The following is a 13,830-nucleotide window of genomic DNA, read 5'->3' as shown; positions in this document are numbered from 1 at the left end:
CGGTTGGCTCAGCAAAATGCTCTGCCATTTTGTTTTTCTCTACTCATGGTATATGAGCTGATATCCTAGGCATAAAGTAGCCAATCAGAAGGCATGATTGCTCATATTCAGTGAATGTGGATAGAATAAAACTTTATATCTTCTTTTACCTTTGAAAGACAGAGGGCTTAGCCCTGCTAACTGTGGGTGGTAAAAGAGAGCAACTGGACTTGCTTGGAAATTCTTGAAGACGTTTCACCTCTCATCCGAAAGGCTTCTTCAGTTCTGTCAGGATAAATACCTGATACTCCCTCTCAGCCGAAAGGCTTCTTCAGTTCTGTCAGGATAAATACCTGATACTCCCTATTAGTCAGACAGAACTGAAGAAGCCTTTCGGATGAGAGGTGAAACGTCTTCAAGAATTTTCAAGCAAGTCCAGTTGCTCTCTTTTACCACCCACGGTTACTATGACCTGGATGACTGAGACTCTTCACAGACATAGCCCTGCTAACCTCCTGATACAAGCTGCCGCTGTTTAGCATGAACATTTTACGCAATCACACATTGGAAAGTGGTTTTAAAAATGTTTGCAAAGATGCTCCCAGCTGTTTCTTTCTGTCAAACTGAATCAATAACTGTATCATAGTTCTTGATTGAAAATCATTTCAATGCATGTTAATTTGGTTACATTTTCTGCAAAAAAAAAAAGCTGCTGTTGCATTTTGTTACATTTTGCTTTATCAGGAAAAAAAAGTTTTGGCTTTAAAGTGCATATCACGGGTAAATTCAGGAGCAAGATCAATGTAATTCTCCTATTTTATATTAAACTTTGGTTAAATATCTGTCACATTTTGCAAAATTTTTTTACCTTGCGCAATACCAGAAAAATTCAGTTGAAATCAAGCCATTTGAGGCAAATTGGTCCGCCTCTGAAAAAACTTGGCATTTGGATTTCCCGGCAAACATTGATTTTCGTGACGTCGCATGCGGGACGCCTCCTTCTGAATCCTATGTCAGCGCTGGTTTGTTTATGAGAAAACGACCTGGTGGTTTTCTGCAAATTTCTTCAACATTATCACGTAATTATTAAAATGGTTAACAGATGTATCGTAGGAGGGTGTAGCAACACCAATCTTGATGGGATTAGTACTCATCATTTTCCAAAAGACCGGACAATGAGAGAGAAATGGGAGCGCTTGGTCTACACAGGCTGTGCACTGAAACCGTGCAAGCTCGCGCAGCCTGCTGGCGCTTCCGCAGGTAACGTCACGAATCTGGCTCCAGACTCCCTTGGGATTTTTCCAGACGCGTTTTGTTATTTTATTTTATTTTTTTCTGCTGTAGACAGATGGCCTTGTGCAAAATTACCCTTCTGGATGAGTGTGTAAAGGGACATACTTTCATATTAAAAAAAAAAAAATGAAATTGGTCCAGAATATGCACTTTAAGCAAAACTAAAGGATACTGTCCAGTTTCATCCATGCTTCTTTCTAAAGAAATTTCCAGAGAACATCATCCAAAACCTGATCATATAAAATGATGAGAAACTGTCTTTTTATAGCCACTTCATTGTTTTTAAAGTTAAAAACATTCATTTTCCTCTCAGCCTGGCAGTCCTTTCTGTTTATTTATTTATTTCTGCTGGTTTATTTGGCTTGTTTGTCATAGGTAATGCACATTTGTGTGTGGCAGCCATCCATCCATCCAATTACTGATAACTGCTGAACCCAAATACCAAATCATTAGCGACTTGAAGTCTCTCAGTTGGAAATGTTCTCATCAAGCAATTATTCAGGGGTGGGTTTCCCAAAAGCCTCTTAAGGCCAAGAGAGTCTTAAATTACCTTTTAAGATCCATCATCAAGCTAACATGGTTTTCCCAAACAACATCATAGCCCGGCTGCACGGTGGTGTAGTGGTTAGCGCTGTCGCCTCACAGCAAGAAGGTCCTGGGTTCGAGCCCCGGGGCCGGCGAGGGCCTTTCTGTGTGGAGTTTGCATGTTCTCCCCGTGTCCGCGTGGGTTTCCTCTGGGTGCTCCGGTTTCCCCCACAGTCCAAAGACATGCAGGTTAGGTTAACTGGTGACTCTAAATTGACCGTAGGTGTGAGTGTGAATGGTTGCCTGTGTCTATGTGTCAGCCCTGTGATGACCTGGCGACTTGTCCAGGGTGTACCCCACCTTTCGCCCATAGTCAGCTGGGATAGGCTCCAGCTTGCCTGCGACCCTGTAGAACAGGATAAAGCGGCTAGAGATAATGAGATGAGATATATACAGTATAATATAGGGCGGCACAGTGGTGTAGTGGTTAGCACTGTCGCCTCACAGCAAGAAGGTTCTGGGTTTGAGCTCAGCAGCTGGCGAGGGCCTTTCTGTGTGGAGTTTGCATGTTCTCACCGTGTCTGTGTGGGTTTCCTCTGGGTGCTCCAGTTTCCCCCACAGTCCAAAGACATGCAGGTTAGGTTAATTGGTGGCTCTAAATTGACCGTAGGTGTGAGTGTGAATGGTTGTTTGTCTCTATGTGTCAGCCCTGCAATAACCTGGGGACTTGTCCAGGGTGTACCCCGCCTTTCGCCCGTAGTCAGCTGGGATAGGCTCCAGCTTGCCTGCGACCCTATCGAACAGCATAAGTGGCTTCAGATAATGGATGGATGGACAGATGGGTGGTCAATCCAACCTCCTTTGGTACCCACTACACACAGTTCAAAACCTCTCTGCCTCTCTCTCTCTCTCTGCACACATGCACTTATAAGGGAGAACATTGAGAACTTGGCATTGTGGATAACAATTAAAATAATTCTTACTGGGAGGGGGTGTAACAGTGAAATGACCAGGCACGGGGAACACGTTTTCTTCATTATTTAGTTTATTATTTGCTCATTCTTTCATGTGAACTTTCATTCATTTAATTAAAAACATGCTTGGAATTAAGAAAAAGCGCCCCACAAACGTAAAATAGTTTCATGAATGAATTTCCACATGATGTAATGCTTCCAGATGATACTATACCTTATCTTATTTTAAATACTTTATATTTCATTAGATTTTGATTAAAAATGAATGCCATGTGACCTTATTGACTGGATTTAGCAACTACTAATGCCTTCAGCAACAACAGTACGATTGCCTTTAGCAATTACTAATGCCTATATTGGGGACATACCGTACATTGCAAAGTCACTGTTTGTCCTGTTGCTCTTTGGACTCCTTCTTACAAGTGAGTTCAGGAAAACCATGCACAGAGACAACACTTGTTGCTTAAGAGAGTGTCTCAACTCGCTGTTTAGCTCTAAAGGGCGACATTATTGGGAAACCCACCCCTGTGCAGTTCTGGTGGACTATTAGTAATTATGCATGGATATTCCAACAAACACCAAATGATTCCAGTAACACACCGTGGACCCTAGCAGAAGAAGGCATACGTTTTCATATCCTAATCCAGCCAAAAATATGACTGAATATTTTCTACACTGACAGGACTCTCAGATGGGTGTGTGCTCATCATCTGAGCACTGGCTTGGATTACAGAATTGATTAAATCCATCAAGTTTATGTGGTGTGATGCGATGTGTGTATGCAGTACATACTGGGTGGATAGAGGAAGCCATATGTGACGTTAGTGCTGCTGTTGTATTGGGTACATGTAGGACTCTGATCGGCTTGGATTCTCACATCAGCTCTCAGACAGTCTGGTATCACTGGGGGCAAAGAGCCAGAACTTCCTCCCGGCTGCAGGGGCCAAAACATATATTTACATTCTATTTAAGTTACTACATCAACTAACTTTAAGCACTTTGTGATTACAGAATGGTGAAATACACCATGTAATGTTTATATCCAAGGTCAGCATGGTGGTGTTGCTGCCTCACAGTTCCAGGATCCCTGGTTTGAACCTGACCTTACCTTGGGTTCCTGTCTGTCTGGAGTTATACATGTTCACACAGTGGTTTTGCATGGGTTTGCTCTCATTTCAGCCAACTTCCCAATAATTACTGTATGGTAGTACACTGATTGGTCAGGGCTTTCCCTAAAGTGCGGATACACGGTGCTCTGCCATGCTGTGCGATGTCAGCACCACGCTGTCACTTACAACCCCCCAAAAAATCAATACCATTCACTGAACAATGCAGAGTACTTTATGCACCTAAATATCTCCTATTCCCTCTGAAAATGGGTAAGAACTATAGAAATAGGAAGATATTGTATAGGTCTGGACTATCCTGGTACTCAACCCAGAAGTGAAAATAAAGGGTTTCGCGGCATGCACTGACTGCCATTCACAACCATACATAAAACCAAGTTCGAGGCACTGGTTGCTAGATGGCACTGTTGTGTGATTTGACCTTGATTCTGTTCCTGGCATCCTAGAATTGGAAAATGAAGAGGCATGCTATGAAGTGTTTTCATTTCAAATCTAATTTTGCCCCTTGCATATTTTCAGGTAAAAAAAAAAAACAGCAAATTTAATAATGTTGAATTGTGCCTAAATCAGCCCTAGATGCCACCAGAATGCACCATTTGAAGTCTCTAATTTCAAAATTTTCCTTGGGAGCATGCCCCTGGATCCCCCCAGTAGCCTTCGGGGCCCTCCAGGCCAGGCCGGCCCTTACAGGCTGGGCTCAGCATCAGTATGTTTTCTGGGGAAAGCCCTGATTGGCTATGCTAAATGCCCCCTAATATGTGAATGTGTACACATTCTGGGTGTGTTCCTGCCTTGTGCCTAGTGTTCTCAGGATAGGCTCCACATTTACCACAACCCTGAGCAGCATAGTGAAGTACTTACTGATTTGTTTGATTCAAAGTAGCACAAAAAATAATAATTAAAATAAAGTACCAAAAAGTTACCATGGCAACAATTTTGAGCAATTCAAATTAATTTCATTAAAATGTCAGACTTTTAGAGTTCTCAAACTTTTCAGTATTACTAAACAAACACATTTACATGTCACAATCCCAGTTTGGGGGTGGCATGGTGGGATGGACAATCCTAGTTTGGCAAATCCTCACAACTCCGATCTATCATATGTTCAAAAACCAATCACAAAAGAAAATACACTCAATGTCCTACCTATCACCACCCCATTAGTATCATACCTCATTAATATAATGGCAATTCCACACAAATAGAAACCTTACCGTGGACAAGATATTCACTCATATTTCACTGTGTTTAACTTCTCGAGTCACTTCTGGGACCTAACTTGTTTATTTTTTATATTAATGATTTATGCCATGTATCAAAGGTATCAAAAACCATTTTATTTGCTGATGACACAAATCTGTTTTGCTCTGGTACTGATTTACAAAAACTAATACAAGACATCATGACAGAATTGAATAAATTAAAATTATGGTTTGATGCAAAACAAATTATCCTTAAACTTAACAAAAACAAAAAATAATGCATTTTGGAAACTGGAGAAGTAAAATACAGATAAAAGTTTCACTGGATGGTGTTGATATTGAAAAAGTAAATGAAACCAGATTTCTTGGGGTGACAATAGATGATCAAATTAGCTGGAATTCACACATTAAACATGTACAAAAAAAAAGTTTCAAGGAGCATTGCAGTATTAAACAGAGCAAAACAGATTTGGGGCAATAACTACAAAAATAGGTTACACACTACTCACTCTTCAAAAGAGAGCAATACGATACATTCATACAGTAAGGCTGGATATCGGGATCATACTAATTCACTATTCTTACAGTCAAAACTACTAAAATTCACAGACCTGGTGGCATTTCAAACTGCACAGATAATATTTAAAGCAAGACATAATTTGTTACAAGGCAATATTCAGAAATTATTCACTGAAAGGGAAGGGGGTTATAATTTCAGAGGGAAGTTTAACTTTAAAACCTTGAGTGTGCGCACAACAAAAAGAAATTGTTGTGTTTCCATATATGGAGTAAAACTTTGGAACAGTCTGAATGTGGAGCTAAAAGAATATCCAAACATGAAACAATTTAAGAAGAAATACAAATAAATGTTTTTTATGAGGTATAAGACTGAAGAGGGTGTTTAACCCTTTGATGCAAAACATGGGTCAAAAGTGACCCGGCTGAGTTTTTATCTTCCATATTTTTGCAGTAAATTAATTCCATCATTCAGTATTCAAGGTATTCCTCAATTAACTTGTTTTTGATTTTGTTTTTGATTCCTTTGTATGGGACCGTACATTGTGAAACATATGAATAACTCATTCCAATGGTGAGCTCAAGAGACCTAAATTCTCATTCTTATTCTTATTGGTGACAAACTAGCAGTTCTCACATGACAAGAACTGGCCAAAGAATGGCTTTAATGGTTAAAAAATAGTCTCCATTCTGTTTTGACCTTGGTGGTGATAAAAGAGCTATAATAAAGGTAATAAAAGGTTATAAAAGGTTCACAATAGCAAAGCTTTCTCTAGAGACCACATTCCTGATGCAACAGTTCTCAAGGGTTTTTTTGCTTGTTTGTTTGTTTGGTTTTTTTTTAGAAATTGGCAGCTCAGGGAACTATGAAGAAACTCACAGGAAATTATGGAAAAAGATGAATGGTTGATAGGAATGGTGAAAAAAAGCACCATGCAGAACATCGAAAGTGCTTAAAGCTGTTCTAATGAGATCCAGAGTGGTGATATAACCTCCCCCATACACCACAAATTAAACTCATAAGACTTTCATGGGTTACAGCCAAACAATCCTTAACCCTTTGATGCAAAACATGGGTCAAAAGTGACCCGGCTGAGTTTTTATCTTCTATATCTTTGCAATAAATTAATTCCATCATTCAGTATTCAAGGTATTCCTCAATTAACTTGTTTTTGATCATCATACATCCTTATTTTATTTTTTTTCCTTTCTTACTTTTTGAATAAAAACCCTTTTTGTATCACTACCCTTCTAATGCACAACATGGGTCAAAAACGACCTGCATTCATTTTCCAGGTTATTTCATGTATGGCTGTGTTTCTATGATATACTTTTGAAATAAATTCATTTTGTCGTTTACTTTTCCAAATATGCAGTAAATATCTTGTTTTTGTTTAGCACAAATCATCATTTTTATTTTTCCTTTCTTAAGTTATGAACAAGCACAGCTTTTGTAATTCTACATCAAGTTTACACACATGGGTCAGAACCGACCCGCATGCATTTACTACAGCGTTTGGTGGGAACTGTGAATTGTGCTTGTGTCAGACATTTCACAGCTCAGCACAGCGCCCTTTGCCCATCTAATACATGTAAGTAATGGTTTTCAATTGTTCTAACATTACCTTAGAAAAAAATTGATTATGTTTAGGTTGCCTTGAGAGTGAGTAGATTACTTGTCAGAAAGTTACAAGTAATTACTATTAGCTACCTAGCTGCTGACATATTCTACTTTAGTTAGCTAATTTTATTGTAGTTGGCTTAGCTAACTACATAGTTAATAAATAAATAACTGGCCCCATTCACTGCTAAAGTAATTACTTGAAACAAATTATTATTATTATAGTATTAAGATATTTAATTTTAAATCACACTTGGATGACCCATGTGTTGTAATATAAAAAGTATTTTTGTTCATAAAGTAGGAAAGAAAAAAATTTAATTAATGATTTGTGGGAATTAAAAACAAGATATTTAAAGAATACTTGGAATATTCAATCATAAAATAAATTGATTTCAAAAGATAGAGCAAAGAAAAACTCAGTCAGCATGAAATAACCTGGAAAATGAATGCGGGTCATTTTTGACCCATGTTGTGCATTAGAAGGGGTGCGCATATGTCTTGCATCAGAGGGTTAAGAAAGCCTGAATAATCTTTGCCCAGATGTAGAGAAAGACCAACCCTTCTTGGAAAGCATTCCATAGAAACACTGGCTGAAACCAGAATAAAGCTATGTAGATTAGTTGTTTTTATTTTCACAGGCAAATAAAGGCTACCTTGGAAATGTGTCTGGCTGCTTTGCTGCCTTAGATACTGGAGGCATAAACAACAAAACCAGAAGGTCACCACAATATTTCTGAGCAAAAATGTCCTACCCAATGGAACGCAGATGAGGGGTTCTGCTGGATGACAATAACATAAACCAACTTTTCTGAAACATGTTGCTGACATCAAATCCAAAATGAGCATATGTTTTTCAAAAAGCAAAAACATTTCTCAGTTTCAACATTTGATATGTTGTCTTTGTACTATTTTCAATGAAATATAGGGTTTCCATGATTTGCAAATCTTTACATTCTGTTGTTATTTATGTTTTTCACAGTGTCCCAACATTTTGGAATCATGGGTTTGTCCCAAAAGAAAGGCCAATGAAGCTGATAAATGGCAAGAAATGTTTGGAGGCTTTCATCCAGGGGTGGAAAGTCATGAACTGCACAAACTCTTGGCCTTTCTTTTGGGACAAACCCAATTCCACAATGTTGGGACACTGTGTAAAACATAAATAACAACAGAATGTAAAGATTTGCAAATCATGGAAATGGTATGCTATGGTCACACTACAGGTTGCAATGGGTTTGCGAATATTTGGTGATGAAAAATTGGTAGCATCACCACAAATTGTGTGATGAATTGCGGATGTTCTCTGGGCTTCGCAAGTTGTTTTTTGGTGTGTGTCCACCTCATGAGTGGCCAAAAAGTGCAAAAAAATTCCTTGCATGCATTGAAATTTGTTGCCAATGTTATTGTTGGCAAACTAAGTGGCAAATACTTGCAGATGGATTTGGGAATACTTCCTGAAGCTTGGGGAAGCATCGCTACCAAACACCTCATTTTCATTGATAATCCATAGCAAAGCATCGCAAACTGTAGTGTGACTGTCACCTTAATTATATGGATCTGGATCACTGCAATGTTACATTTTTGAGTTTGAATTAAAATCATATTTTACTTTTACTACTAAGAGTTTTCATCTCATCTCATTATCTCTAGCCGCTTTATCCTTCTACAGGGTCGCAGGCAAGCTGGAGCCTATCCCAGCTGACTATGGGCGAAAGGCGGGGTACACCCTGGACAAGTCGCCAGGTCATCACAGGGCTGACACATAGACACAGACAACCATTCACACTCACATTCACACCTACGGTCAATTTAGAGTCACCAGTTAACCTAACCTGCATGTCTTTGGACTGTGGGGGAAACCGGAGCACAGAAAGGCCCTCGCCGGACCCGGGGTTCGAACCCAGGACCTTCTTGCTGTGAGGTGACAGCGCTAACCACTACACCACCGTGCCGCCCACTACTAAGAGTTTTATTTTTTTAAATAAAATCTTTAACTTTGCTACATTTATTATTTTAATCACCATTCAATTGTTAAAACAAAATAATGATAATGTTTTTAACCCTGGAAGACTGTAAAAGAATAAAAGGACAATATATCAATCCATTATCCATAACTGTTTATCCTGTGCAGGGTCGCAGGCAAGCTGGAGCCTATCCCAGCTGATTATGGGCGAGAGGCAGGGTATACCCTGGACAAGTCACCAGATCATGGCAGGGCTGACACAAAGACAAACAACCATTCACACCTACGTTCAATTTAGAGCCACCAATTAGCCTAGCCTGCATGTCTTTGGACTGTGGGGGAAACTGGAGCGCCTGGAGGAAACCCACTCAGACATGGGGAGAACATGCAAACTCCACACAGAAAGGCCCATGTCAGCCAATGGGCTCAAATCCAGAACCTTCTTGCTGTGAGGTGACAGTGCTAACCACTACACCACCGTGCCACCCCACAATATATTAATATGCAAATTTAAAATAATTTACTTTCAAGGCCCAATAAAAATCAAGTAGTTTCCAATCAAAAGTCCACAATTCAGGTACCAAATGATTTAGACCTTTAGACAGTGCAGACACATGGACAATTGGAATGGCTCAGGGCGCCCTCAAGTATGTGTTATCTTCTGGCTTTCATCTTCAGTTAGGCTGTCATAGCTAGTCTTGCCAGAGTCCCTGCTTGCACTCAGCACATGATGTACATTGTCTTTAATCATTACATAACAAGAGCATAACTAATAATCTGTGTTTTCTCACTCTTCCACCTGTCCATCCCCCTATGGACATGGACAGCTTAAAGATCGGCATGAGATTACTATGGATAGTGCCACACAGAATCCATAAAGATAGCTGTGATTGTTTGTTCTTGGACAGCCCGAGGACTGCAGTTGCTAAGAACAGTTTTATACTCAAGTCTCCATCATTGAACAGTTAATAACATATAAAACAGTATCCTTTAAGTTAAAAATCTCATGAATTAACAAATAACTCTGCTCATAAGTTACTCATAAGCTCCTGTTTACAAAATTGCACTTTTTAACTTTATAGCATACAGTTACAGAAGGTTGATGATTTATAATCACACTCTCTGCTGTCACCCAGATGAGGCTCGGTTCCATTTTTAAGTCTGGTTCCTCTCAAGGTCTCTTCCTCATGCCGTCTCAAGGAGTTTTTTTTCCATAATTTATATACAGTACCAATTAAAAGTTTGGACACACCTTCTAATTCAGTATTTTTTTCTTTACCCAATACAGACAGGAACACAGTAAAACAACAATAAAAACAGTCTATAGTTTATAAAGCATTGAGGTTGAAATTATCTATTATGGCACTTTGCACATCATCTTTCTTGGTCTTCATTTCTTTTGATTTCAATAATCTTGTGACAGATGTTGGGGTTAAGAGCTCTCCACTTGCTACGATCATTAACCATAGAACTCCATTCTGCCATAGCCTCCCCACGCTTGACAGCACTTTTGCAAGTGTCTCTGTAACAAATATTGGCCAACCAACTTTTCTTGTTCCATCAGCCAACTCATCATATACAGTTAGGTCCATAAATATTTGGACAGAGGCAACATTTTTCTAATTTTGGTTCTGTACATTACCACAATTAATTGTGAACAAAACAATTCAGATGCAGTTGAAGTTCAGACTTTCAGCTTTAATTCAGTGGGTTGAACAAAATGATTGCATAAAAATATGAGGAACTAAAGCATTTTACTTAAACACAATCCCTTCATTTCAGGGACTCAAAAGTAATTGGACAAATTAAATAATTGTAAATAAAATATTCATTTCTAATACTTGGTTGAAAACCCTTTGTTGGCAATGACTGCCTGAAGTCTTGAACTCATGGACATCACCAGACGCTGTGTTTCCTCCTTTTTAATACTCTGCCAGGCCTTTACTGCAGTTGCTGTTTGTTTGTGGGCCTTTCTGTCTGAAGTTTAGTCTTCAACAAGTGAAATGCATGCTCAATTGGGTTGAGATCAGGTGACTGACTTGGCCATTCAAGAATATTCCACTTCTTTGCTTTAATAAACTCCTGGATTGCTTTGGCTTTACGTTTTGGGTCATTGTCCATCTGTATTATGAAACCCCAACCAATCAGTTTGGCTGGATTTGAGCACACAGTATGCCTCTGAATACCTCAGAATTCATCCGGCTGCTTCTGTCCTGTGTCACATCATCAATAAACACTAGTGACCCAGTGCCACTGGCAGCCATGCATGCCCAAGCCATCACACTGCCTCCGCCGTGTTTTACAGATGATATGGTATGCTTTGGATCATGAGCTGTACCACGCCTTCGCCATACTTTTTTCTTTCCATCATTCTGGTAGAGGTTGATCTTGGTTTCATCTGTCCAAAGAATGTTCTTCCAGAACTGTGCTGGCTTTTTTAGATGTTTTTTAGCAAAGTCCAATCTAGCCTTTTTATTCTAGAGGCTAATGAGTGGCTTGCACCGTGCAGTGAACCCTCTGTATTTACTTTCATGCAGTCTTCTCTTTATGGTAGATTTGGATATTGATATGCCTACCTCCTGCAGAGTGTTGTTCACTTGGTTGGCTGTTGTGAAGGGGTTTCTCTTCACCATGGAAATTATTCTGCGTTCATCCACTACTGTTGTCTTCTGTGAGCGTCCAGGTCTTTTTGCATTGATGAGTTCATCAGTGCTTTCTTTCTTTCTCAGGATGTACCAAACTGTAGATTTTGCCACTCCTAATATTGTAGCAGTTTCTCGGATTTTTTTTTCTGTTTTCGCAGCTTAAGGATGGCTTGTTTCACCTGCATGGAGAGCTCATTTGACCGCATGTTTTCTTCACAGCAAAATCTTCCAAATGCAAGCGCCACACCTCAAATCAACTCCAGGCCTTTTATCTGCTTAATTGAGAATGACATAATGAAGGAATTTCATACACCTGCCCATGAAATAGCCTTTGAGTCAATTGTCCAATTACTTTTGGTCCCTTTAAAAACAGGGTGGCACATGTTAAGGAGCTGAAACTCCTAAACCCTTCATCCAATTTTAATGTGGATACCCTCAAATGAAAGCTGAAAGTCTGGACTTTATGTCCATGTCCATTATATAACTCTAACTTGAATATGTTTCAGTAAACAGGTAAAAAAACAAAATTTGTGTCAGTGTCCAAATATATATGGACCTAACTGTAGTAAGGCCTTGGCTGGTCTATCATTGTCCATACAGCAAACATGCCTCAACCAACGGAGACGATTTCTGACCAATTTTACCTCTATGTCTTCTATATTAGCTTCTTCTAGGACTTCCTTGTTCATGACAAAATGATCCCATTTGATTTGCAGTACAGACCTGAGGTGACTTTTATTTTCCTCATGTCAATTTAGTACACTGTTTTCTATACAGAGCTACAGTGTCTTGCAAAAGTATTCATCCCCCTTTGTGTTTGTCCTCTTTTGTTGCATTATAAACTGGAATTAAAATGGATTTTGGGGAGGTTAGCACCATTTGATTTACACAACATGCCTACAATTTTAAAGGTGACAGTTGTTTCTTTATTGTGACACAAACAATAATTCAGAAGAAAAAACAGAAATCTGGAGTGTGCATAGGTATTCCCCTCCAAAGTCAATACTTTGTAGAGTCAACTTTTGCTGCAACGATAGCTCCAAGTCTCTTGGGGTATGTCTCTATTAGCTTAGCACATATAGCTACTGGGATTTTTACCCATTCCTCAAGGCAAAACTGCTCCAAATCCTTCAAGTTAGATGGGTTGTGTCAGTGTACAGCAATCTTCAAGTTATGCCACAGATTCTCAATTGGATTGAGGTCTGGGCTTTGACTTGGCCATTCCAAGACATTTAAATGATTCCCTTTAAACCACTCCAGTGTAGCTTTAGCAGTATGTTTAGGGTCATTGTCCTGCTGGAATATGAACCTTCATCCCAGTCTCAAGCCTCAGGCTGACTCAAACAAGTTTTCCTCCAGAATTGCTCTATATTTAGTGCCATCCATCTTTCCTTCAGTCCTGACCAGCTTTCCTGTCCCTACAGATGAAAAATATCCCCACAGCATGATGCTGCCACCACTATGCTTCACTGTAGGAATGGTGTTCTCAGGGTGGTGAGTTTGTGCCACACATGACATTTCCCATGATGGCCAAAAATATCAATTTTAGTCTCATTTGACCAGAGAATCTTCTTCCATGTGTTTGGGGAGTCTGCCACATGCTGTTGGGCAAACTCCGAATGTGTTTTCTTTCGCAATGGCTTTTTTTTCTGGTCACTTATCTATAAAGCCCCACTCTGTGGAGTGTATGGCTTAAAGTGATCCTATGGACAGGTACTCCCATCTCGGCTGTGAATCTTTGCAGCTCCTTCAGTGTTATCTTTGGTGTCTTTATTGCATTTCTGATTAATGCCCTCCTTGCCCAGTTTGTGAATTTTGGTGGGTGACCTTCTCTTGACAGGTTTGTAGTGGTGCCATATTCTTTCCTGTGGCAGCGGGGGCGTGGTCAAGCGCCAGTCTGTGACAGGAGGGCGGAGCCAGGGAAGGTGAGTGGCAGAATCACTACACCTGATGGTAATTAACCTGTGTTTTGTGTGTTTTCCCAG

General features: G+C 39.6%; 1 protein-coding gene across 1 annotated transcript in view; it reads right to left on the bottom strand.

Moving 5' to 3' along the window:
- The window catches only part of LOC132870623 (venom phosphodiesterase 1), a 217,302-nt gene that overhangs the window by 32,857 nt on the left and 170,615 nt on the right, over positions 1–13,830 (bottom strand). The window contains exon 21 of the mRNA XM_060904353.1: positions 3,564–3,705. Within this exon, the coding sequence (XP_060760336.1) occupies positions 3,564–3,705 (142 nt within the window). The remainder of the gene's footprint in view (positions 1–3,563; positions 3,706–13,830) is intronic.

This window comes from Neoarius graeffei, chromosome 2, assembly GCF_027579695.1.
Source record: "Neoarius graeffei isolate fNeoGra1 chromosome 2, fNeoGra1.pri, whole genome shotgun sequence".
NCBI classification, from domain to species: Eukaryota; Metazoa; Chordata; class Actinopteri; order Siluriformes; family Ariidae; genus Neoarius; species Neoarius graeffei.
The sequence above is the reverse complement of the archived record's forward strand: the minus strand, read 5'-3'. Positions and strand labels throughout refer to the sequence as shown.